The sequence below is a fragment of the Aquila chrysaetos genome, chromosome 10, assembly GCF_900496995.4.
Source record: "Aquila chrysaetos chrysaetos chromosome 10, bAquChr1.4, whole genome shotgun sequence".
Taxonomy (NCBI): domain Eukaryota; kingdom Metazoa; phylum Chordata; class Aves; order Accipitriformes; family Accipitridae; genus Aquila; species Aquila chrysaetos.
Genome location: NC_044013.1, coordinates 11,560,378 through 11,585,559, shown reverse-complemented (window position 1 = coordinate 11,585,559; position 25,182 = coordinate 11,560,378). Strand labels below are relative to the sequence as shown.

The following is a 25,182-nucleotide window of genomic DNA, read 5'->3' as shown; positions in this document are numbered from 1 at the left end:
CTGGCTGTGCCAGCCTGCCTGTGCTCTCTGCAAAGTGACTTTTCCTGCCTCATCCCCGGGAGGTGCGTGATGCCCACGGCACTGCAACCAGGTGGATCTGGCGCTGCAGGCTGGCACCTTGAAGCAAGCAGGGATGGTGTCCACCAACACAGGCAAGGGTGCCCAGAGGAGCTCACCAAGCACCCAGAGCCCTGCCTGGGTCCCCTCCCATGGAGGCAGCCCTGTGGCCATGTTCTGGGTGAGGTGACCAGGTCCTGGGACACCATAATCCTCCCAGCCACAGCTTTCTTGCTGGTGAGTGACAGCACTGCACAGCACTCCTGTCCCCCCACAGCCACCGCACAGCAGTGTCCTCTCTCCAGCCCCACAGTGGCTGAAGGGGCAGGCTGCCCTGGCCAAGCGTCCCCAGCCCTACAAGAGCCAGGAGCTGCCGTAAGCTGCCCAAACCATAGCACCAGGCATGTCCCCAGCCCCTGGGCTCCCTCCCCAGGAAGGTGCAGAATTAATGAGCTCTGGTCCATCTTTGCCTGGCCATTTCCCATTGATTCCTGGGTCCCCGTTGCCCTGCTGCCAGTCTCCAGGGCAAGGGGGCTCTGAACAGGGCCAGGTACTGTCACCCACTTCTCCCTGCTCCGCAGACCTGCTGCTTCTTCCAGGTGAGCTCAGTCCCTGGCATGTCCATACAGCACAGAAAGGGACCAGCTCTTCCAGCCTGCCAGGAGCACATGACTGAGACCACATTCTCCACCATCCCCAAGCAGTGGTTTTATCTGTCCTCCGGAGGTCCCTGGGATTTATCACCACACCAGAGACAAGGACAAAAACAAAAGCAGTAGCCAGGATGCCACAGGTCTCGGGCAGCAGATGCGCCTTGCAGGATCCAGTGGGGGAACACCTAGCAGGTCACCAGATCCAGAGCTAGCAGGGTGCTGGGGGGAGTGCATGAGAGAAGAAAAGCTCCCCCAGCCCAGCATCAGCCCCACGGGCCCATGCCCCATCAAGAAGCACTAAGACAGGGCAACGTCAACCTCCAAGCATCCCCCAACTGCTCCACTCCAAAACTGGGGACTCCTTCTCTCTGTGGGCTGAGAAGCAGATTTCCTCCTTAGCTCCGGCTCAGAGACACCCAGTGTAGCCCCCCTACTGCTCCCTGAGTGCCCCAGCCAAGCCCAGCCCAGCCATCAGCCCCCGCTTAACTAGCCACAGGTAGACACCCAGGGCCCATGAACCCACCACTGCCCAGCATCCCCTTAGGAAAGAAGGGCCCTGGGGCTGGACTCCAGGGCTCAGAGGGGTTCAAAGCCCTGCTCGTTTCCCCAGAGGCCACTATGCATGGATCTGAGGAAATTTAAGGGTGGACAAAGCCTTCAGGATGAGCAAAGCAGGGAAGGTCATGACTCACTGCAGATTTGGAACTCCCATGGCTCCAGGTTTGCTTCCTGAATGAAGAGGATCTGAAACCTTTTTCTAGAGCATGACAGAGGCTCCTCCCCTCCCAAACAACCCCATGGCTATCTTTTCACCACTCTTATTAGCAGGACACAGTAGACTACAACCCAAAAGCCCTGCTCAAAAAAAAGTCTGGCTCCATCCCTCTCCAAGCCATAGGAGACACCAAACCTGGTGCTTGGCACTGATCAAACACTGCTTTTCTTGTGACTTCAGGAAAAGTTGTAGCCTTAAAGAGGACAAACTCCACACCCCAGCCAGCTCACTCCCTTCAAGGCTGAGGAAGAGGAACCAGTGCTGATTTCCTCCAAATCTCAATCACAGTGGCAGCAGGAGGAGAGGAACAGCCTCCCAGGGAAGGACTTCCACAGCCCACTCGGAAAGCGTATTTAAGGGCGAACACAGCAGGACTGCAGCATTTTCAGATTTAATAGCAAGCCTGCACTCATCAGCACCAGCTTAGACACGGGGCATCAGAAGCGAGAAGTGGGCGAGTACATGAAATAGCAGAGGTGGACGTGACGTGCAGCTGGGCACAACAACAGGACTAAAGCCCTAAGTGATGTCATCTGCAAGAAGCTAAATGCGCTGTGAATAAAAGGAGCCTGCAGCTAGTATTTCAGCCTTGCCTTGCAAGGCTATTTTTGCTTAGATTGCCAAAATGTAATTACAACTAAATCCCCCCTAACAAATACTGGAGAGCAGCAGGGGAGAGTTGTATTTAAAGGGAATTTTAAGTAGCAGCCGTAGTAGTACCTGATCGCAGCGGGGAAAACAAACTGCGCCTGGAAAAGAGCATTTGATTGTGAGCTTGTGACAAACAAGTGGCAAGAGCAGGAATAGGACAGTGGGGTCTCAAGAAACACAGAGAGAGATGCCACCACAGCGCGGGGAACTGCCCTGCTCCCTGCCCAGCCAGGTGCCAGCAGGCACAAACTGCCTGACCACAGGGAGCAGTTAGTCATCGCTGTCAGTGCGCTGAATGTTTCTAGAGACAGCCTAGGACTGACACCCTCAATATTCAAGGGAAAACAAACCCTTCAGAAGACTGAATATTTTAAACTGTTTTCTCTGCCGGTCCTGGCTGCTTTCAGTCTAGACTTCAATAATAACTCAAGGAATTTGCAATTGGAGTCATGAGGCTGAAGGTCTCCCGGTCCCCAGCGCTGGTAATCGTCCCAGACATGGGCCACTAGTTCTGCAGTAGTGACCAAATTGGCCCAAGCAGCCCCTCCTCCTGAGGGACTGCGCAGAGCACGTAGGGCAGGAGATGTGCCCCATCTCTGGCCGCAGCCTCCCCTCCTGGGCCTGATGTAAAGGCTCTATTAAAAACAAAAGGCAATTGTGCGATTCCCCAAGGAAAAGGGGAAAAGGCTGGAGCTGTTAATGAGTACAATTAGTGTTGTAGTCAAGCAGAATCAGAGGAAATAATTAGCTCCTATTGTTTCCGTGGCATCTGAATTGCAGCCATGCTGGCTTTCCAGGCAACAATCCATCAGACTAGGCTCACCCCACAGGACAGGAGACGGGGTCACTCGCAGCCCCTCTTATGGCCACAGCTTTCACGCAGCTATAAGCAGCAGCCTAGGCCATCACCCTCTTCTGCTACACCCACTGGGGGTCCAGTTTCCCAGATGGCTGGAGACTTGCAAACCTCAGCGCACCCCAGAAGCATGCATGGCCCTGCATTCAGCCTTTCCTTGGATCCAACACAGGGCAGCACTGCTGGCTTTCTACTGAGACAGCCAGAGTCAAGGCAACTAAGTGACACCAAACATCTCTTTGTCCTAGTTTAAGGGAAGCTTGCATCCCTCTCCCCAACAAACAGGGCTGGGTCCAAGGCACTGCTACCCAGGGAGTATGAAGAAGGGACAAAGACAAAGCAAGCTTATCACTTTTAAAGCAAGATGTTACATCACTAACTCCTCTGCCCCTATAACTCCACAAATACAGCAAAGTTTGGTCACCATTGGCACTTGGGGTGCTTTGCTGCTTCATGTAGGTGGGCAGCTCAGGGGAAGATGCTTAATGGAGCTGGCGGAAGCAGGCTTGGGGCCTTACCACAGCCTAGAGAAATACCATCCCACCGATTTTTAGACAGAGCCAAAAAAGAGAGACTGAAAGAAACAAAGAGACCCAATAATTTATTGGCAGAGCTGAAAGGGGGCATTTGAAAACCATAGGGCTGACTCTCAACTGGGAAGCTCCTCCCAGCTGCAGAGAGATTTATAATACTGGTATCCCTCAGCAAAAGGCTCTGACATTGAGGCAGAATCCCAGAGATCCTGCATGCCATGTAGAGAAAGAGAGGAAAGTGCTGCAAGATGCGGCCCCAAGGGCACACTGCTAATTGAAAGGTTGGCCTCCCGCCCCACTGCTAAAAAAAAGTTTGTGTATGACAAAAATCAGCCTCTATTGTCACCGCTGCTGGAGGGCTTCAGATGGATCCTTCCTCCAAGGAGGAGTGCAAGAGAGTGGCCCATGAGTCCTTTCAGAGGTCGGAGGGCACTGGTGGAGACCTCTCAGTGCTTTCAACACGGAGAGAGGAGCTTAGTGCCAACTCTTGTTCTCACAACGTGATTTTTGTGTTTCGAAAGCTTGAATTATCCCTGGAAAACAGAGGGAAGAAAGAGGTTAAAGGTGTGCATTCCTTCAGATCACAGCACCCCCCCATTCCACCCACCATGGCTACCAGTGTTGCCATCCCACAATGTCACTCAAATCAATGCTCCTTAAACCTCCTAAGCAGGTCTGCTTTCTAACTAGAGACTTTTCACATAAGTCAACCTGCTGCTCCAGAACACTTGGAACATGGAAAGATCCTGGTTCATCCCCATTCATTGGGAAGAAAAAAGTGTCGTCTCCTGTGAGCAAAGCATATGATAGACTCTGGAAACCTCCCTGATAGATTCTGGTGTTTAAACAACTTACAAGATCTCTTCCTTCCCAAACATTTGTCCTCAGGGATTCTTCTTGGAGCACAAATATACCATCAGTCCAACCTCCTCTTGCCTCCGTCCTTCGTATTTAGGCTCCTTTTGTCATGCTGTCAACAAGTTTAGCTCTCTGGTCTCTCCTACCTTAAAAGAATATCTAATCTGAAAAGGATGTTTCCCTCAAGTTTAAATAGAAGAGTTTCTTCAGCAGCTTCTACTCACATGAGTACAGCCATGTGAGTCGCAGGGGCTACCGACAAAGAAAGGACTGCTGGTCTACAACCTTCATTTGTATAGTCTTGTGGCACATGGCAGCAATTGAAGATGGGGCAGGTTACAGAGATCTGTGTTAATGCTTACTGCTAGCCTGTGAGCAGCAGCAACAGGCAAAGCATATTTACACATTAATAGAAAGGTGGTGTGTTTTTTTTAAACTCAAATGGAAATAAATGAGATTGCAACTATTTTGAGAGGATAGGTTTGGCAGCTCTTCCCATAACAGGGACAGGGCAGTAAGTTGCCCAAACCAAACACCTAGGGATGCCCCAGCACATATCACACCAAATCACCAGAGCTATGTTGAAGAGCAAAGGCAGCAGCCTCAGAAGCAAGGTGCTCTGCAGGACTGTAAAATCCTGCTTAAACCCTTGAGCTAGCATTGTGTGCTGTGAAGAGCTGCAAGGTAGCTGTAACATCACAGCACAGTGCATGCTGGAACACCTCCAGGAGGCAGGCTGGAGAACTGGAGGAGCAGAAGGAAGTAAAAAACACTCTTTAGAGAGTAAAACAAGTTACTCTGCTATGACAGGACAGCAAAAACCAAGCTGGAGGCCATCTGCAGAAGGCTGGGGTTCACCTTTGCACTTGTCAGCAAAGTAGGCTGTGCTGCCTTTTGGGAACATGATTCAGGATTCATTAACTGGATTCCGGTTAATCTGCAACAATGGTTTGGCTTTCTATCCCATACTGTACTTTCACCTGTGCCATCTACCTCAGGAGGACAGCACACTTTGGTTAACTCTTTCTCAGACAGGTTTCTACATTTCCTCTCCTTTTGCCTTTATCAGGGTGCCCCAGGCCCTCTGCTCATCACTACTCTCCCTGGTCAGCATAGGTAACCCAATACAGTTGATAGCTAAAACAACTGTCACTGTTTTCCTATATGCTTGGCACATTTACTGCCTTCTGAGACTGGTATTTCATGAAGTGAGCTGGTTTCCTCTTCTAGAAGCTCACTTGAACGTCATCTAACAGTAAACACACTACTAGGTGCCTGCATAACATTTTGTAACCATTGATCCTCACAAAAAGCCAAATCTGTGAGGAAAGATATTATTTTCACCCATGACTTCAGAGCAAGCTATGAGAACACTGCATGCCCAAAGCTGTGGAGGGAGGTTTTGGGATCCCCAGTGACCCCTCAGAGCTCAGCTGTGTTGGAGCAGCTACATACCACCATGGGGTGGGAACTGGGAAATGTAACACTTCCTTCCAGTGGGTTCCTCTGCTCTGGCACTCAGCAATGCAGCGATCCCACTTGGCTACCACCAAACGCAACTCCCATCACCAGGTCTCCCGCTAGCCCTTTTTAAGGAAAGGACCTGCCATCAGGGAAACAGGCACTGGAGGGGAAAAACAATCTGAGCTGTGAGGCTCACAACAGCCCTGAACTCACCTTGGCTATTTTCTCTGCACATGGTCAGTTGCCACTACCAGTAGTAGCAGGTGGTTTCATCTCATTAGCCACCACATTATTATTCCTAAATACAGTAGCTACTGTGTGTCCTTCCTGAACAAGCTTTTATTGACAGACTAATTTATTCTGCTCCAGCCCACTGTCAAGAGCAAAGGCACATATGCCAAGCTCCAGGTGCCTCTCTCAGCGTCCATCACACAGATGTGCTTAGCATTCATTTACCACTCCATACCTGCTTACAGTCAACCCTAGGCAACAGACCCAAGCTGAAGACATACCTCTCAGCCTCCTGGGACCAGGTCTGGGATATAAATGCCTTGCACAGAGGAAGGACACATTAGCAAAATAGCACACAGCATCACAACAGAAAATGCTGTGTGAATGGAGACCACAGTGAATGTCAGTGTCTTTGGTCAAAAAAAATTAAATTATTTTGACCTTTGGGAAAGAGCCAATAGCAGAATGGGCCCACCACCAGGCCTATAAGGCAAGAGAACATGCCAGCCCATGTTGGCAAGGGTTGGAAGCTGAGAGGTATGCCATGAAGTCACATAGGAAGAAAGATGAGGCCCTACCCTGGGTGTGACAGAGGGAGGGGGAGCGTTCGATCAGCGGCCACTGCTGTTCACCAGGCCATGAAACTCCTCCCAGGCCCTGGCAAGCCAGAGGGAAAAAAAAAAAATGAAACAAAAAACAAAAAAACAGCACTTCAGATCAAAGGCTTCTTAACTTTTAACGAGAGCAGAAACATTCAATGGCGTTTGAAAGGCACTTGTCTTCAGAGAGCAAGGCAATATTCTCTGATAGCCCTAGTGGATAGAAGCATCCTTAAAACCCAGCCAAACATCTGACAGCGCGAGGCAGCTTTAACGTTCTGCACAGACATGAAGCGTTCCCACTGGCTGCTGGTGATATAGCTACATTAATACCCAGAGACAGGTATGACCTTCCCAGTCACAAATGGAATATCCATTTCCTATTGCTAATAAAATAGCCGATGTTACGTCTTTCTGGAGGATTATCACGTTCCTTGGCTGGTTAAACTCAGCCAGTTACTGGCTTCATGCTTCACCACATACCTGTGTATGTAGTAATCCCCCCAAAAGGGGCTTCTTTTAATGCCACACAGCTTAGTTATTACAAAATTCTTCGATCAGGCAGCAGAATCCAATTGTTATTAGAAAGTCTCATTTCCTATTGTAAACCTGCATTGTTAATGACAACCCAGTAAAAACATTACAGCTATTTGAAATGAAAATGTTTTCAGATAAGTTAGAAGGACAGGCCTAACGCTGCATTCCCTGGTGGAGAATGTTACTGACGGACGAAGCTAGCAGACTGAAAAATTGCTGTCTGTTTTACGAAGGCAGCATACTGAAAGCCCTCTCAGGGAAAAGATGCCGAGGTTAATGTGAGCATGACTATTATCTTCTGGGATCAGAGACATCAAAGAATCTCATAGTTCTCCATGCCCAGCAAAACAGTGCTGGTGCCTACAGCACATGCCAAGCCATTTACTGAACCCAGAGAGTCCCATGGAGCTGGAGGGACCTTAAAGGGAATCCAGGTCAGTCATAAAACCAGACCACGCTGCAGATTTTGTTGCTGGTACTTAGCAGCTACCTCACATCTTGTTTCCTGCATTGCCTGTATTAGTCAGCATCTGTGCCAAAACCAGACCACCAGCCTGGCTCTTACCTGAGCCTCACAGAGTCAAGCTCCCAATCAGCATTTGCAAAAGCAGCTCAGGTGTCATATGCTCTTTCCCAGCAGAGTCATAGCCCAAACAAACACAGAGTATACTGGCAGAGTGCCCATCACATGCACTCTGCAAGACCGTACACCACATACAGGCAGTCTTGCTGGGAACCCAACAAAGAGGGCACAAGCAAGAAGCTTGTCACTGTGGTGTATAACTTGGAACTTGTGACACTGCCTTCCCAGACCGAAGGACGGCAAATCCCTCTTTTGAAAGCACTGAAGGTGAAATCCTACAGATCACTGACTTCAGCATCACCAGTACAGGCCTGGTGAGTGGCAAAACACTCCAGTTCTTCCCAGTTCAAAACTGCTTTGACAAAACTTCCAAGAAGCAACTAAACCTCCATAGGAATCCAAGGCACAGGCTCCTGTGAACTACCAAGGTGAATGAGCTGGTCTAAGAGTCCTTATCTATGGCTGGCTAGGTTTTCTCCTCAGTCTCCCTCCATGGTAGCTCAAAATCCTCCTGATCTTGACTAGGATGGACAAGGGAGTAACAGTCATCCATGGGAGTCCCAAAGCTCCATGGTATGTCTAGCTGACCCTCAGACATGAGCCCCTGAAGGCAAAGGAAATGTGAGGGAGAAAGAAAAGGGTGCTGCAGATGCAACAGGACGGCACACAGGACACAGCTGTGGTGCATTAGTACACCAGGTCAGATCTGCAATTCAGTCTGAAGTACAGCAGTATGCTGCATAGAGGAAAGAAACCCACAGGTGGCTCATTCTAAGCAAGGCAGCAGCACAGAAGCCCCTAAATGGGAACTCTTCCCCCAAGTCTCCCCAGACACAGCACCCTTCAAGGCCAAGAAATCTTCCAGAAAAAGGAAAACTGCCCATGTCACCCAGTCAGCACATGGTACTAGACACTGTGGGTACAACTGCCTCCCTCCAGAAGAAAGTTAGGGGGAAGAGAAACTCTGGATCTGAAGACCTCTTAGCTGCTGAATACAGATTGGAAAGCTATGCACATCTCCAGCCTTGTCAAAAAGTCTCTACCTTCACGTCTTCCCTCCAACCTCCCATGCCTTGTATTTCTACCACATTTCCATCACCCATAACCACATCTTCTCTCCTTCCTCTCCCACAGTTCTCCCCAAACTTGTAACTTTTGTTCTCTACAGAAGGGATACAAGGGCAGATTATTTGTCAACATAATCGATAATTTATTACCCCTTTCAAACCAAGGAGTTCCCTGTTCCAACATCCCAATAACATCATGCACATAGTCCTTCAGCTGCCAAGTCCTTCTCAGACAGAGAGAAAAAGCTCCTCCAGCCAAGAATTTTTAAGCCAAGACCCTCATATATATTATAGTACTAATGACTCCAACTATCTGCTGACTTGACTGAAAAAATCCACCAGGATGTGTCTGCCCTAATGTACCTAAACTATGCTAGCGGAGCAAACTGCTCTCCATTTCGTACCGAACAAGGCTGCCAGTTAATTTTGTCTGGCAGAATCTTTACGACCTGTGACGTGCCAAAGGCACAGTGCCAGAGAGTCTAAGAGGTTATTTTTATGTATAGACATTTTTAGTACCTTATTGCTATACTGTCTGCGCAGCGATCAGATACTCACTGAATTGATCCCCAACACTTAGGTTATTCCCATTGAACAGATGGGAAATGGAAACATTAGCAGGCAAAATAAAGCCAGCCAGAGCTGTTCTTCCACGCACATTCCTGACCCACAACTGTTGAAAATTCCCATCTTCTCCCCCACTGTCCAGGGTCAGGACCCAGGCAGGGCTCCCTTTACCCCCATCAAATAAGTTGGGGGAAAAAAAATCCAAATAGGAGCCACTATTGGAGACTCCAGCAAAAAGAGGAAGAGCCACCACAGCTGCCTCAAGGGACTTTCCAAATGACCATTGTGCAAGCAGCACTAGCTGTTTCCTCTAACCACCCTCAATCTTTTAAGTCCTAGCAGTTCCCCTTCAGTATTTCCCTGTGCAGCCCTGCCTCCTTACCACCTCCTTCCCCAGCTAAAAAAGGAGACAGCCCATAGTGCATACTATCATCACAACAGTCCCCAAGGTCTGTCCCTTCTGCGAGCCTGCGTGCAATCTCCCAGCACACTGATCACTCACTACACTCTGCAGGTATTGTGTCTAGAGCAGCACAGCCTCTTTCTGGGTGCTCCCCATGTTCTATGAGAGTGTTCGGGATTTGTTCAAAGGCAGTCAAGAACTTTGTGACAGGCCTGAAAACTAACAGCTTTAAAAAAATCTAGGATATTCTTTTAGTCTGAAATAATTTTTTCACGTATCTGGCAGTATCTGTAGCAAAGGCAAATAGGGTAGCCATCATGACTTTGAAATGAAGACATCTGCACCGACCTCCTTGAAAAGAAACATGAAATAAATGCACTATAGTCACTTCTTTGGTAAGAGACAGGCCACCAAGATAAGGAAGCCTTTTACAAAGTCACAGACACTTCTGAATAAAGCATACTACGGTGATTGAGAACAAATCAATGAATCCATCATTTGAAAGCCCAGGTCTATGGAAGTGCTCTTAGACTTGCAGCATCTGGAAATATTACTGGAATTGGAGAATGGAGTGATAAATGAATTAAGCCAGTATTGCAGAAGCTCAGGAGAAGAGGACAGATACCAGATCTGGAACATCACCACTCTCTTCTAGCTTTTATTCCTGCTCTCAGACTTGAAGGAATGAGGGTGAAACAACACAGGTCTCTAGAACTGGCAAGACCCAAAGCAACCTGCCTTCCACTGACAGGTATCAGACAGTGTGTATGGGTCCTATTTGCAAACCATCTAACTTTAGACAAGGCTAACTCTGCCCACACCATTTAAGATACAGTCAAAGACAAAGATGACACAACTAGGGCAGCAGCATTGAGGAGTTCTCCTAAGGTCTTGGAAATTAGCAAGCAAATGGAAACCAGCATTATAAAAACGTAACAGAGTTACAGAATTAGTTAACTCTGATGTAACAACAAGGGAGACTTCTCATAAGCACCCCACCACCAGCTTACCAGTCTCACAAACACTGATCTTCTTGCCCAACACCTGCCACTTCCATGGGGATTTCTCTTCCTCATTCCTCACTTTTTTGTCATTCTTCACTTTTTTGTCCCAAGAACCTTGCCCCTGCAGTCTTCTTACAGGGCATACCCGTAATCCCTCCATAGGATATCTGCTTGTTTTCTAGCTAACATACAGTCTGAGGCTATTTCCTCCAACTGCCTGCAGTGAAATGAATCCAGTGCCAGCCCTATTAAGATCAACTATTCTTCTCGTTTACTCGAGCCGTCCCATTAGTTATCAGTGGTGACTTTGAAAGGAAAGGATAGTTTTATACCCTGCTCAGCTCTCACTGCAGCAGGCACTCAAAATAACTGAAGCTTTGTTTTCAGAAAAAGCAGCCTTGCTTTAGAGCTGACAGGACGATCCATAAAGTCACACAGCAACCAAAATATTTCCAGACCAGCCTGCTCAGTGGCAGCCTGCACAGGTCTCTCCTGGCATATGAAGCAAAGTTGTTGAATTTGCCTGGGATTCCTGGATAGTACTGCAGGTGAGAGCTCTCAACACAGGAGATGGTCACTGACCACAGTTATCAGTGGGGAAAAGAAAGGCTGATAACCCCAGGCAGGGCAAAGGTGTATGCAAGACAGCCAAGCAGCACTTAACGCTGCAATGTTCAAAAATAAAATTTTACAGCGATCACTTCCCCTCCACCCCTCTCCCAATTGCAGTTCACTCACTACAGATACCTGAGTATTTTCAGTGGCTTCACTGAGACATGACCAGGCTGTGGCCAGCAATATTCTGCTTTCAGAAAAAGCACAGTGCATCTCCTAAGGCAGCAAAAGTAAGAGGTCATTTTTTTTTTTTCTTAATTCCAAACCACAGGGAGTGTCACTGTCCATAACCCACTGTCACTGTGGACCATGCCACCTCCAAGGTTAACAACACTGATGAACAGAACCTATTAAGTGGTTCACTACATCCGAGTGCACCTCTCAGTCCACCTCCACGAGAACAAAGAGAAGCGATTTCTCTCCGGCTGCTGAAACAATGTAGCCCACAAAATGTCACATATGTTCTTTTCAGGTGCTCAGCACTGTAACATCTAAGGTACTATAAATCCCCTGGAATTAAGCAGAGTCCAAGAGATTGTTCTAGCTCTTCTAGCAAGATAGGAAATTAATACGGACTAGGCTGACCCTTCCACTGACTGGGATTTAGGCAGCTTGTCAATATCACAAGCAAGAGAAAGGACAAACACAGGAAAACTGCAATGAAAGATCTGCTTATCTAGCTAAATGTACAAGCCCCACCACTAAGAGCAGAAAGGACAGAATGCAGAATAGCTCCTTGGAATAGCTGTGAAGCAACAGATACTTTTCAAATGCAGCTTGGCAGCACCAGTGCTTTCTGAAACAAAGGGGGCTGCAGCCTCACTGACAACTCATGAAAAATGGTGTCTAAAAATGAGTTAATATGAAACACATCATCACAAAAGGAATATATAAAACGTGAAACACAGGGCTCAGGTTCCACAGTGAGGGGCATGCTAGCAATTTCTACAGAAGCGTTCATTTACAGTGTGTCAAAAGCTAATCCAGGTCAATTCGCTACCTAAAAGTCAAGGTTTTGAGAAACGCCTGTTCTTTTCTTGCTAAGCATGCTCCCTTCCCTGAAGCACAATCAATGCCAATCAAACCCTGCACATGAGCAGAGCTCTAGTGGAGAGATGCAGCCCATACAAATGAAAAATGCCACGAGCCCCCCTAGAAAGGCAGCCCTGACAAAGCCTACAGCACAGCTCTTCCATTAGAGCCTTTCATAAAACACAGCCAGAGTGTGAATATAGAGTGCTGGCTAGAAAGCCCTCCCGAGTCATAAATCACATGGTACATGCGCAGCATAAGTGGAGTTTATTCATGACGGACAGTATTTCAACAGGGCTTGATAGATGGGTGAGGAAAAGCAGCCAGACTTTATGGACGATAGAACTAGTTACACAAGAGATTCTTCATTAGTGAGAGAACCTTAATGATATGAAGCATAGCCAAGCAGAGTCAGACTGAAAGCTGGGGCTGTCCTGCTCTTCTCTGTCAACAAAGCAGGCACCGTCACCTCTGCAGCTGCTGCCGCTTGCTGCCTGCTGGTACCAGGCGAGAAAGGCACAAGTTGGTCCACGCATCACTACACAGAAACTCCACTGACAAGCAGTTCTGCTCTAAATTTACACCAGTGCCATTAGAAGGAGATGTTGGACAGCACTGCAATCAGACTGCTGGAGCTCAAGCGAGGCAATGGAAAAAAAGAGCTCTCATGATCCCCTACATGGCGGAAGGTTAATTGCTTAGATCTACCTCACTAGGACACCATCAAAACAACTCCTGACTATCCCTCCTACCCCCACAGAAGAATAAGTGGGAGACAGGCCAGTCCACCCCTATTTAAGAATTGCTCCCACCTGTAATCTGAGCTACTAAACTTGATTCCCCAAACACCTGTTATTCTTGGACAAGCTCATCTTGCACCATACGTCAGCAGCACAAAATGAAACTTTGATGCTATGCAGGAAGAGGGCAGCCAGCATGGCATGTTATACTGTTGTAGGGAAATAAGACGACAATATTGGATGTACCATCACTCAAGGACTGACACCTGTGAGAGCAAGAACAGTTACAAACATTGCTATAGCAGCATCCTCTGTGCTAGGAAGTGCTGGTGACCACAGCTTATACAGAAAAGGTCACATCATTTTCATTCTAAACTTGCTACATGAACTACCACCACAGCTTAGGACAGTTGGCTCAGTACACAGCTTTCCCTACAGAGACTGAGAGAAGTCAAACACCCCTCTCCTCCCACCACAAAGCTGCATCACCACGGTCTGCAGTCTGCTACTGCTGAACAGGAGTAAAATATCCTGTTATGTGTCCACATGAGCACTTTGCTATCTCATAACATGGACAGAGGGTCGATAGTGCCCTCTCCTGGCAAAAAGTGCATGAGAAGTGTTACTGGCAAATTCATGAATATGAGATTTCAACGAGAGAAGTGGGAACTTTCAGAAACCAAAGCTGCCTAGAAAAAATTTAGTTTAATACTAATAATTTCTCCTTCCCTTCTCTTTCCCACGCACACAGGAGGGAGGGCAACACGGAACACTAGATGCCTACAGGCAGTTTAAATGAGACCTTTGTACTATTGCTAGTGACCCACACTCAAACTCGGCCACAACTGGAAGCTAGCTGTCTGCTAAAAACAGGATTGATCTCACCAAACTGTTTGACAGCACACTGATGACAGGGTGATTGTGTGGAAAGGACAAGCTAGTATAATGAAAGGAAGTCATGAAAGGTACTTACACCCTGATTACGGGCTAGATTAGAAAGCTCGCTGCTCTATCAATGTCTTACTAATTTGTTTCACTTCTTTTTCCAGGTACACCTTTTCAAGTGTTAATTTAACCAATATGACCTAATCAGTGTATTGGTTTATAATATGCTTAAGAAAAAAAAAATTACATTATTGACCTCTAATACCTATATATACAATTTTTCGTCACTTTGTGGGAAATAAAAGTCACCCTGAATGGCCTGGTATGGTAAGCTATAATAGGTTTATTTAAATATACAGCTGTCCTCTCTGTGTACCATGATCTTCTAGTCTTGTTAAAGAGCCTCTGTCACCAGGGCCTGGAAGACTTAATATATGACGTTTATTATGATTAGAAATCATTTGTACAGCACTGTAAATTCACACAGCACTTTCCCAAGACCATTTATAAGTCTAATGGCCCTATAAATCCCCGTTAGCTTCCGCACTTTATTCCCCAGAATCTCTATTTATTCAAATGATCTCGGCCCCCCCCACTGCAATCTTGTCTTTGAATACATCAAGCCACAGTCCCACACTGGGCTGCCCATCTCCCAAGTGACAGGCTGGGTGGATTGCTAAAAAAGCCCTGGACTATACACTTCAAAAAAATAAGGTTTTACTATTAGAACCAAATGTCCCTAAAAACAGCACAATAATGACAGATATTCAGCTTTCAAAGCGCACTGGCAACAAATGCTGCTGTTTGTATTACTGTTCACAGTGAACAGCCCTAACGCACATGAGCACTTCTTTCAATTCTTGTGATCTGCATTAAATTGCTCAAGCACGCATGCAACCAGCAGCAGGCCCTCCCCCTGCCACCACACGTACTTGATGCTATCGGTGTGTGTTTTATATTCCATGATGGTGTTGGGAGGTAGGTTGAGCACTCTTCGTAATGTATCGCGTATCCGGGCTGTTGTGGCCTGGTCGCTGGCCGTCTTGTTCCATATCGAGATAATATCCTCCTACAGAATAGCATGTGAGGGGTAAGCAGATGGTACTTTTTGTAGCCCTGCCAAATGGAAGTACATGCTAGTTCTCAGAAACACTTACCTGGAATCGGACAGAGACGACTGCCCCACAGATTTCTTCCCCCACCATAAACTGTTCTCCCAACATTGCCAGAATGAGATTCTCCCAGCATCGTGACGCTAAGCCCTTTCGCAGTCGGATAATCCATTTACCACCATTTTTGTTGGCATCATCCTACGAAGAGGGGCAAGAAATCGATTTGTTTTCTGCTAGCTATTTTTCTGCTTCCCACACGACAGCAGAGCCACAGACAGGAGCAGATATTGATTGGGTGGGGCAAGGGACAGAATGGAGGTATTTTTAAGCAAAAGCATTTTGCTTCTCCCCCATACAAGCAGAGACAGAGGTATACCACTTTGAATACAAAGTATTTGAAACAATGACTCTCAGCGTTCCAGACGAAGGTCTATGCACTGAAGACTTGAGCTCTAGTGTTTTGATCCCACTAGCAATCACTAACAGCAGCCTACCAATCTGCACACAGAACCAGAGGCAGGGACCCTAAAACTATTCCTAAACCTGAGACTGATTCCCCCTTTGTTTAATCCCCTGTATATGCAGTTCTGCTTGTAAAACAGGAAAAAGCCCTCATCACAGACCATGGAAGGCAGGGAAAGAGTTTGCAAAGTGATATTTAAAAGCAAGCAAAAAGTTGATAAACATTTTCCTTCCACATTTCCAGGAATGGGCTCACAAGTTGTGTTAACACAGAAAGGGCCAGTCCGGTCTCTGGGAGCCACTGACATTATCACACATCATACAGCTGAATGTTTGTTCCAGCCTGCAGTGACCCAGGGAAATAACCAAAAATGAGGGGAGAGAGTAAAGAAAAAATTTATGCTAGGCACCCAGTCTGTCACCTCAGTATTGTGATTCCATATGTTGCACCTGAAAAAGAGCTGAAAACTGCTACAGACTCCCCTTCACAGAACGCACACCTATGTCAAACAGCAGCTCCTCCTCTGTGAAGAACACTGTGGCATTCTCTAATACAATAACATCGGGAAATCTTACAAGGTCAGAGGGGAACAAATTCCATCCAAAGCCGAACAGAGAGAGGTATGAACAAGTCAAAGAGATGGCAGTTAGGAAGGGAAAGGGAGGACAGGTCTAGGACAGAAACAGAGAAGAACAAATGATAACTCAGGAGACCGCACAACACAGGACATCCCTGGCCAAATCACCAGCAATGCCCTCTGCCAAGCTGGGACACACCTTGAAGATGCTAGGCAAGGCAACCCTTCCTAATGAAACAAAGAACTTTATTTTAGCCTTAAAGCTTGTCTAGGGGTCAGATAAAACTAAATATTCGTGTGCTCTCAGAGACAGCAAGTGCTAACGAAGCAATCCTGAGCAAACATGGAAGTGCCAGCACAACAGCTGCATTCACTAGACTCCTAGTTTTCCGGTATGTGCTAAAGCCTGTACTGAAAGGGGAAGGCATCAGCCGGACAAACCTCAAAGAGTGACAGCAGCCACATGCACCGTGAAGAATCCAAATCAACACAAGTTCTAGGAATGTGGCATAGTCCCACAAGATGCAAACTACTCTCCGATTAAGCGTCCTTGTTTTCCAACTTGTGAACATCACACTCTAAGAATTAAGCCGTCTAGGCTTCAGCCTTTAAGCAGGGAGTTGGGTTTAATTCCTCAAACATTCCACAATGACTAATGGGAATCAGAAGAGAAAATGATATTGCTCAAAATATTTCAAAGGTGGTTTAAGCAGGTTCAAGGCTAGAAAGAGAGCAGTGATTGGGAGGCAGATGCTGTATTGTGTGTTTTATGGTTATTGTTAGTTTTCTTTCAGGTTAAACAAGCTTCGGTTCAGTCAAGCATTTGATTTCCCCTTACCAGAATAATAATGATCTGCAGCCCAGTAAATCACCAGGGAACATTATGCTTAGTGCTCCTGACTTTACCCAGAAAAGGCACAGATGGATCCAGAAAGAGATCAGAGCTACATACATGCATATATGTGCCTACAAGAATGACAGTAAGTAAGGATTAGTTTGGAAGAGAAGGGAGCATAAACAAAGCTCTACAAAGCAAGCATCAAAGGGAAGGCCAGCAGCAAGATTCCAGGTCCTCTTCTATAAATACAAGAAGGGAGTGGGACCAGAAGTAAAAAAACCCCAAAGAATCTCTCCACCCCCATCTTAAAATGGCTACAGGGAAATGCTTTATAGAAATTCTGGTATCATTGTCTTGTGGACTCTCTGGCTGACACATTATCAGAGGACCTAGCTCACTAGGAGTCTGAAGAGGGTTAAACGTTTTATATAAATTGTATTTGCAGTAACTGGCTATAAAACACCTTGCTTAAAATAATTGCCAGCTAGGGTCACATATAAATTTCTCAGGACCAAGCAGCGTAATTAGGTACTTCAGAGCAACACATAAAATCCTCATATTGCGAATGGTGTTGGTCACTGCTGGAAGCAGGCCAGGAACTGGAAGAATGATTTGCTGGGCAAAGATTTTTTTTTCTTTTTTAACAGATTTGGGTATGAATGAACAGAAGCAAACTAAGTGCCATGGAACAGAAAAAAAAAAAGCAAATGAAGGGCTAAGTCTTCTTTCCATCTCCAGCTCTACGTACAGCTGTAGGCTTTTAACCATATCCACCTTTTCCTTTCTTGTCTGAAAAAGGAGGGTTGGTTTCTTATAGGCTTTGTTGAATTCCTCTTACAGAGGTCCAGCCCTCCTAGAGGAAAGCCCCACACTGCTGTCACTGGACAAAGCTATAATAAGGGGCAAGTGTCTATACTAGGAGGCACAGAGCTTAGCTGGGGTCTCCCCTTCATTGGGCTCCAGGCAACACTGCCCAGAGATCCTCCGGACCCACAGGCAAAGGCAGTTCTGCAACCTTTGAGTGAGTGCAGCTAGCAACTCCCTGCATCTTCCCTCTCCTCTGCCAGCAGGCCACAGTATTGCTAGGTTACATGGGACAGAGTTCTGAGGACAAGTTTACAAGAAACCCAGAAGAAAGGACTGCACCCAAAAGCCTGGAGTGCCATTTAATGACAAGAGTCCCTTCACTGTAGAAGATTCCCTCCAAATCCAGAATACTCTGGGAAAATATCAAGGCAGAAATGAGAGCTCAAACTCACCTCCCACATGGGTTTGATCCCCTCTTTGAAAAGATGGAAGTCACTATGGCCTGTCAGGTCCCCAGGACGTACCATGTGACTGTAAAACCGCCAGAACTGCTCCACCTGCAATGACACAAACCACACAAAGAGGCTGCTCAAACTGTTCACTGCCCAGATTCCTACAGAAACAGGCTTCCCTTTCTACACCAACTGGCCAGAGCCACCTTCTCCTCTTCTGTTCTACTTTCTTGTCACAAGGGTCTTGATTAGGATACCCAGAAGGCAGTGGTAGGATCAGAGCTTGGGTGCTTGTTTCTGACTGGCTCTATTACCAGAAGACCACTTGAAATATTCAACAGGTGCCTCCAAAGTCACTCCGTGTTTGTCTGAAGAAAGCTGTGCTAAGATAACTGCTTCTCTGGAGAACAGTTCCAAACATATCTCGTAAATCCCACTGCCCAAACTTTCATCAGTGGGTATGTGTCAAGTGCATCAGCTACAGCCAAGCCCCTCTACACATTAGCCCTGCATTAACCACTGCTCTCTGCAATCATGGAGATTGCAGGAGCCTCCAAATGAGACATTTTTTGTATTTAACTTTATTGTGTCCAGGTGTTAAGACAACAGACAGATTCTGGTGTTGGTTTAAGATCTTAAGGCACCATTCAGAGCTTTTATTTAAATAACTCTTATTTCCTTTTACAATCTGCCATGGTGCGCTTGGACCACTTCACTCTGACCAGTTCTGATTCTGGCACCCCTGGGTCTACTTCAAACAATCTGGCCAGAAGGCAAGGGAATTACCTTTTCCAGTTCTTAAAAACAACATATTTATCCTTTGAGGTTCTCTGGATAAGAAAGGATTTCAGAGAGGCTGGATCTTTAGAACAAAACAAGGCACTGGAAGAGATTATACTAATTTCCATATTTTAAGAGGACTCTACTCAGTAAGACAATAGCGATTAAGCAGATCAGCAGTGAGGCTGGAGGGGACAGACACCATCCCAAGTACTTTATCAGAGACCTTAATGACTTGGTCAGCACTTGGAATTCTGCTCCAATCTCTGACCTCTGCCGTCCAAGCAGGAATTTGCTTTTATAGCCAATAAAATTATGAACCAAGACTGAGGTGGGGTCAGAAGCAATCTATTTTTGTCAAACACATCCAAATGCAGAGTGGAAATTACATTCTTACACCGAGTGAATATGCCCTCTAGTGGTTAGCATTTAAAAGCTTTTAGAGCTCTCTACTGAAAAGCAAAGAATAAATCTGAACCCAGATTTAGGTGCAGACAATTCTTCTCTGAAGCTTGTTCCTCCTCCTTAAACAGAATTTGGAACCAAACACTTCATCATATCTGCTGGCCAGTCTCTCTCCATCCTGACTGAACTCTAGCACTTCCAACCTACAACAGCTCCCATAAATTCTTTGCAGCAAAGAGCAGACAACAGAATGTGCGAAGTTTTTCCTCTAAGGAGCTAAAAATCAATGTTAAGTCTACACTGATTTAACAGACTGAAAAGTTATTACCAGATCATCAAGCGGTAGCCATGTTTTTCATTCACTGAACTAAAAGTACTTGCTCACACAGGGGAATAGGAGCAGTAACTACCCACGATGACAGGCTTAGAGCTATTCTTCCCATTCTTACCTTGTGTGGATGTGATAACACAACCCAGCTGCTTGGACAGGCATATTTTTGCAGCCTCCAGAAGCGATAAAGGGATATTTTTACAAATTCTCACATTACAAAAGATAGAAATTTACTGGTGGGCAAAATTAACATTTGCAAGGGACCCTGGAAAATCTGGACAAATACTAGATTTAGAAAAAAACCAAAAAACAAACAACCTCCCCCCCCCAAAAAAAAAACACAAAACAAAGCAGCCAACAGAATTCCTAGCCTTGAGAATGGTATTGTATGCGTTGCCTCTACAATGGAGACGTGTTTTGCTTATGTATCTTGGGATCTTAATGACGGTTTTACACTGCCAGTACCACGCAACAACCCAACACTGCCTTTCCAGGACACACTCAATTTATTCCAGGAATAAACAACCTCAAAGAGTGGAAGGGGAAAGGGAGAGCAGTTTGCCTTTTAATGAACTTCACTGCAACACCAAACTGCACCTCAGTCATCACTTCCAGACAGACAATGGGCCACCAGCTGCTTGTATATACAGCACACCAGATGCTTGTTCCAAACACAGTCTTTGTGGTGGAAATACGGGCAGGGGGGAAGTGTAGGGGGGAGACTGTACAGTCATTGCTTCACACCTACATTGCATCCAGAAAAGCTGTTCCTTTCTTCTCTTGCTTACCTGTCAAGTTCTGCTCCAGCTAGCAGATTTAAGCTACATGGGAGTTCTTTTCATTTTCTATTATTAACTCAGCTATCACCATTACTGCAGGCACAGATGTCTAGCACAGGGCAGAGGAGAACTGCTTAAGACATGTCACCTGCTGTAGGTAATTCAAGAACTCATATGTAAGTCATGGCAAATCACTCACTCTCCTCTGTTCCTGACAACAAGAGCACAGCCTGCAAGTCCATGCATCTAGCACACGGGGAGTAAGCCAGTCACAATGACCACACCATGCCCAAGTAACACAAGGACAACAGGGATATACTCACGGAGGCAAAGGTGCCAATCTGTTTGATGTTCTGTTCATAACTCTGTGAGCTGGTAGGCCTCCCGGGTGTTCGTCTGGAGTACCAGAAGGTGTAATTATACTGCAAGGGGTGCTCAGCTGGCCCTGGGACAACAGCCTGCAGAACAGAAAAGCTTGCTTACCCCTTATATGCTCCTCTAAAAGGAGAATGGGAAAAATTACATTCACAGCATCAGAAGTCCACATGTTCCTGCCCTCGCAGACTATAAAACAAACAGACGATCCTCATTTTTACAGAAAAATACTATCTCTGTGTATTGTCTGAAATGGACCATTAGGCTAACAGCAGCTGACTATTTCAAAGGATATTAGAAATTTGCAGTGCAGGGATGGCTAAGGAAATAGTAACTGAAGTTCAGAAGAGCATCACAAAAAAGCAACCCTTATAATTATTAGAAGCAGTATTACTAAATTTTCCTTTAGTCCTTAACTGTGCCTGTCTCAAATGAAAAAAGACAAACTAAAAAGGGCAACGCAAGAGTTTTAACTTTTTCCAATTAAGAAAAAAAAAAAAAAAGATACTCTCCTTCTCTGGGAAGAACAAAACTCATTTATACTAAACCATGATTCAAAAGCAATTATAATTCTTTGGTGACACCAACTCCCTTAAGCAACCAACACCCTAACACTCTGGGAGGATTAGTCTTAGAACTCGTTATGTCAGCTTTGGCAGAACCCATCACTAGCAGTGGGCAGTGATCATTTTTCAATTTCCAAAACACCCATTTCTGATTAAAAAGACTTCTAATGAGCACAAAAGAGGCTAACAAGAACTCACTACCCAAAAGTCAAAATTGCCAGGAAAAAAACAAACCAAAAAGCCCTTAACTTGCATCATTTGACATTGTTACAGTAGTTACTAGGGTTTAAATCTCTACCCTCCTCTTGTCTATGTTAAGTTTATAAGGATTACATTACTTTAGACAGAAAAATTTTCCTAAGCACAAGATTAAAAAAAATGAAAACAGGATGGATATAAGCCTTCTTAACTAGGCTACACTACACATACAGAGACCCATCTTAAGAGTTATTTCAACAGTGGCACAAACACAGCCTGGTAAACCAAATGCAAGCCACTACTCCCTCATCAATAAGTCTTTCCTCCACACCCTCTTCCAAAAAAATTTTGGGGGAGAATAAAGCTTTATTTCTCACATTTATTCAAAAGCCTGGCAGATCACTAGCTGCGTTTGTGAAGGGAGTATTCAACCCTCAGATTATATACCTCCAAAAGCTACATCAAATTATTCAAATGCTAACATAGCTCCTCCGTCTTCATTACAAAAGTAACAGCACATTGAGCGACCACAGCCCAAGACATATGTTGCTTATCCCTGAACCGAGGACTGACTCTCTAGCACTCCCACATCATGCCTTAGTGATGGAATGCAGATGCCAGCACCATACCTTCCTCTTGGTAGTACTCTGTGGTTTCTCTCGATCGTTCTTTTCCTTCTCACTGTCTTTCTGTGTGTTATTCTCCTCATTCTGGTCATGGTCTCCGCTATCATCATCTTTCAATCTGATAAAGAGAAAGATAAAGCAAGTCTTACATTGCACAGCTGAGAAGGTTCATACCAAACCCAAGTAGTCTCTGCTTCTAAGCTCCTCCGTGGTACAAGGGCTATCAGCATTTGAAAATCTACACTTGACAACCCACACAGTAAAAACTACTACTACTTTGCATGCCCAGAGCCCATCACGGGCATCTTAGGCACACATTTTTAAGCAGAAGCCAGCAACAAAACACCTTTTTAGAAGAAACTAAACCAGTTTGTACTAGATACTGATCTGCCACTGAACACCCCAGGTACCTGTTAGGGTCCCTAACTACTCAGTTGGTGAACATGAAGACCTGTCACTGTAACTTTGCTGACCCTCTCCCACCCAGCTCCCCATGCCCCTAAGCATAGCAGAGACAGCCCCTCAGGCGAGCAGACACCACGCCAGCGCCCCGCACCCCACAGGTCTCTCCGCCCGCCCCACTCCCTGCGAAGGGCCAGAAAAGATGAGCGAGAAGCGGGGCCATAAGGCGGCCCGCGACTCCCCGGCCAGCCGGCCCGCCCCACGGCGGTGCACGGTGAGGGATGCCCCGCCACGAGCAGAGGGTTGTGCCGCCAGACCACCGCCCCCACCCCTCGGGCCCGCACCCCCTCAGGGCCAGGCAGCAGCACCCGAGCAGGGCCGGGCCGGGCTCGGGGGGGGGGGGAGGAACGGGGCTGTGCGCGGCCCCGTGACTCATCGCCTCTCGCCCGACCGGCGCCGAGGCAGCGGCGGCGGCGGAGGGGAGCCGCCGGCAGGGAGCGGGGCCGCGCAGCCCCCCGCAGCGGCGGGGGGGGTCGGGGAGGGCCGCGCCGCCGACTCACGCGTCGAATTTGTTGTTCATCGTCGCTCGCTGCCGCCACCTCCGTCCACCTCAGCGACTTCCGCTCCGCCGAGTCCGCTCTCCAAAGCCTTCCGCCGCTTCCGGCGGCGCGGCCAGAGCCACCCCGCGCTTCCCCTCCGGCGCCATAAGCACGGCGCACGACGGAAGGAACGGAGGGAAGGGGGAAAAGAACGCCCCCGGTTGCCATTTGAGTGAGGACGCTGTCGGGAGCACCACTGCGGGGCAGCCGCCATCTTGAGAGTGGCGTGCGGACAGAGCCACCACGTTGGGTGTGGCGTGAGGCGGGAAACCGCCGTGAGGTGAGGTGAGGCGAGGCGTGGGGTCGAGCTGTCACCTCGCACGACGTGGGCGTGACACGGAGAGGGACAGCGGGTTCGAGCTCCTCGTAATTTTATTCATAGCGTTCATTTGTCTCTGGTAGATACAGTTTTAGGAGTCAGTCAGTCACTCTTTAAAGGGTCTGCCCAACTTACCTCCCGTGGTGACAGGCAAGCCCCAGCCCCGCCGCCGGACCCATCCCTTCCTTTCCCTTCGCTGTATAGTGAGGGATGGCACAGGTCCTGTACAGGTGGGGCTGGGGGATGACCCCCACACAGGCCAGTCATCAGCGTCCTTCACTCCATCCTGTGAACGGACCTGTCAAGATCTACAACTCATTGCCATGGCTGCTGACGCTATTTCTCTAGCATGCCCTACCTGAGGCAGGGATGGGGCCCAGGGAAGGGGAGAGGAGAGGAAAAAACACCATACCAGTGAAAAGCCTGCGCCCCCTGCAGTATTAGTAGATGATAACAGACATTTTACAGGCGGCAGGGGAGATGGTTCCTCCACCAGTGTCTCCTCTCACTTCATGAAACAATGCCCAGGTTACCCCGTGAGCACAGAATCTTTCCATAGTATTTTGCAAACCTCTGATCAATAATTTCTGCTATCTGGCAGAATTAGTAAATGGATTTCTGACTAATGTAGTTTCTGTTTCTCCACCAACTTCAGATGTGGAGAGAGTCAGAGAAAATCCATAGCCTGTACATCAGGAATATGAAAAAAGGGGTATTCAACACATGTAAGGTGCTACATATTCGCTGTTACTACAGTGTCTGAGTGTATTTAACCTTGCAAAGCACAGTAATGCAATGCTGTTATTCCTATTTTACTATTTGGAAGCAAAGGCTAGATGTTTCAGCAACATCCCTGAAATCATAGAAGTATGGCAGAACAGGGAAAAGAACTCTCCCAAATCCTACGCTAAAAATCCTTACCACTGGAACTCCCATCCTGTTGTTTTATGGGCTCAAACCTGTGTTCATAATCTTAGAAGACATAGAAAATTATTTAGAAACAAATACCAGCAGAAATAGTCTAAAACCCCATACATTTCCTAGTTGGTTGCCATTACACATAAATGGGAACTTTGTGCTCTGAAGACCAGCAGTTTACGAAAATATTTCAGAAAGGACGTGTTATACAAATTGCTATAGAGACCTGTTCATAGATAAACCTAATGTGCTGCTGCTTTTGGTGGCCTCTTAGTCTCCACTGATATCAATATTAGTATAAGAATTCTAATACCTTCCAGGAGCCAGTTCTTAATTAGCAAACAGGTTTGCATCCCCTGCCTTCTGAAAGAGCTTTAATCAGCCCTTGTTTTCCCACAGGACAATCTACCTTACTATCACAACTGCATTTCATTTCATTCAGAATTTCAGACACCAGCTAGTCTTAACTTCTTTTTCTCAAGAAAATTAATTTGCAGCAAGTCTCCAAAATCACTACCTCCACTT

The 25,182-nt window shown here is 46.7% G+C and overlaps 2 protein-coding genes across 4 annotated transcripts in view; one reads left to right on the top strand and one right to left on the bottom strand.

Moving 5' to 3' along the window:
* Positions 1–3,572: 3,572 nt before the first annotated feature.
* Positions 3,573–23,606, bottom strand: EIF4E2 (eukaryotic translation initiation factor 4E family member 2). Of its 2 annotated transcripts, XM_030027345.1 has the most exons (8): positions 23,382–23,606; positions 22,423–22,537; positions 20,978–21,112; positions 18,360–18,464; positions 15,268–15,420; positions 15,043–15,179; positions 6,657–6,735; positions 3,573–4,058 (listed from the first exon to the last, which is right to left on the bottom strand). In XM_030027345.1, exons 1-7 carry the CDS (start codon positions 23,399–23,401, stop codon positions 6,690–6,692), a joined length of 711 nt encoding a protein of 236 aa, XP_029883205.1. In that variant the 5' UTR covers positions 23,402–23,606; the 3' UTR covers positions 3,573–4,058; positions 6,657–6,689. The 2 variants fall into 2 exon arrangements, with proteins under 2 accessions (XP_029883205.1, XP_029883206.1); XM_030027346.1 differs by lacking the exon at positions 6,657–6,735.
* Positions 23,597–25,182, top strand: part of LOC115346834 (cytochrome P450 2J2-like) — a 105,570-nt gene continuing 103,984 nt past the window's right edge. For both annotated transcript variants that reach the window (XM_030027344.2, XM_030027343.2), the window contains exon 1: positions 23,597–23,700. The gene's annotated coding sequence lies outside the window, so the exon portion shown is untranslated. The remainder of the gene's footprint in view (positions 23,701–25,182) is intronic.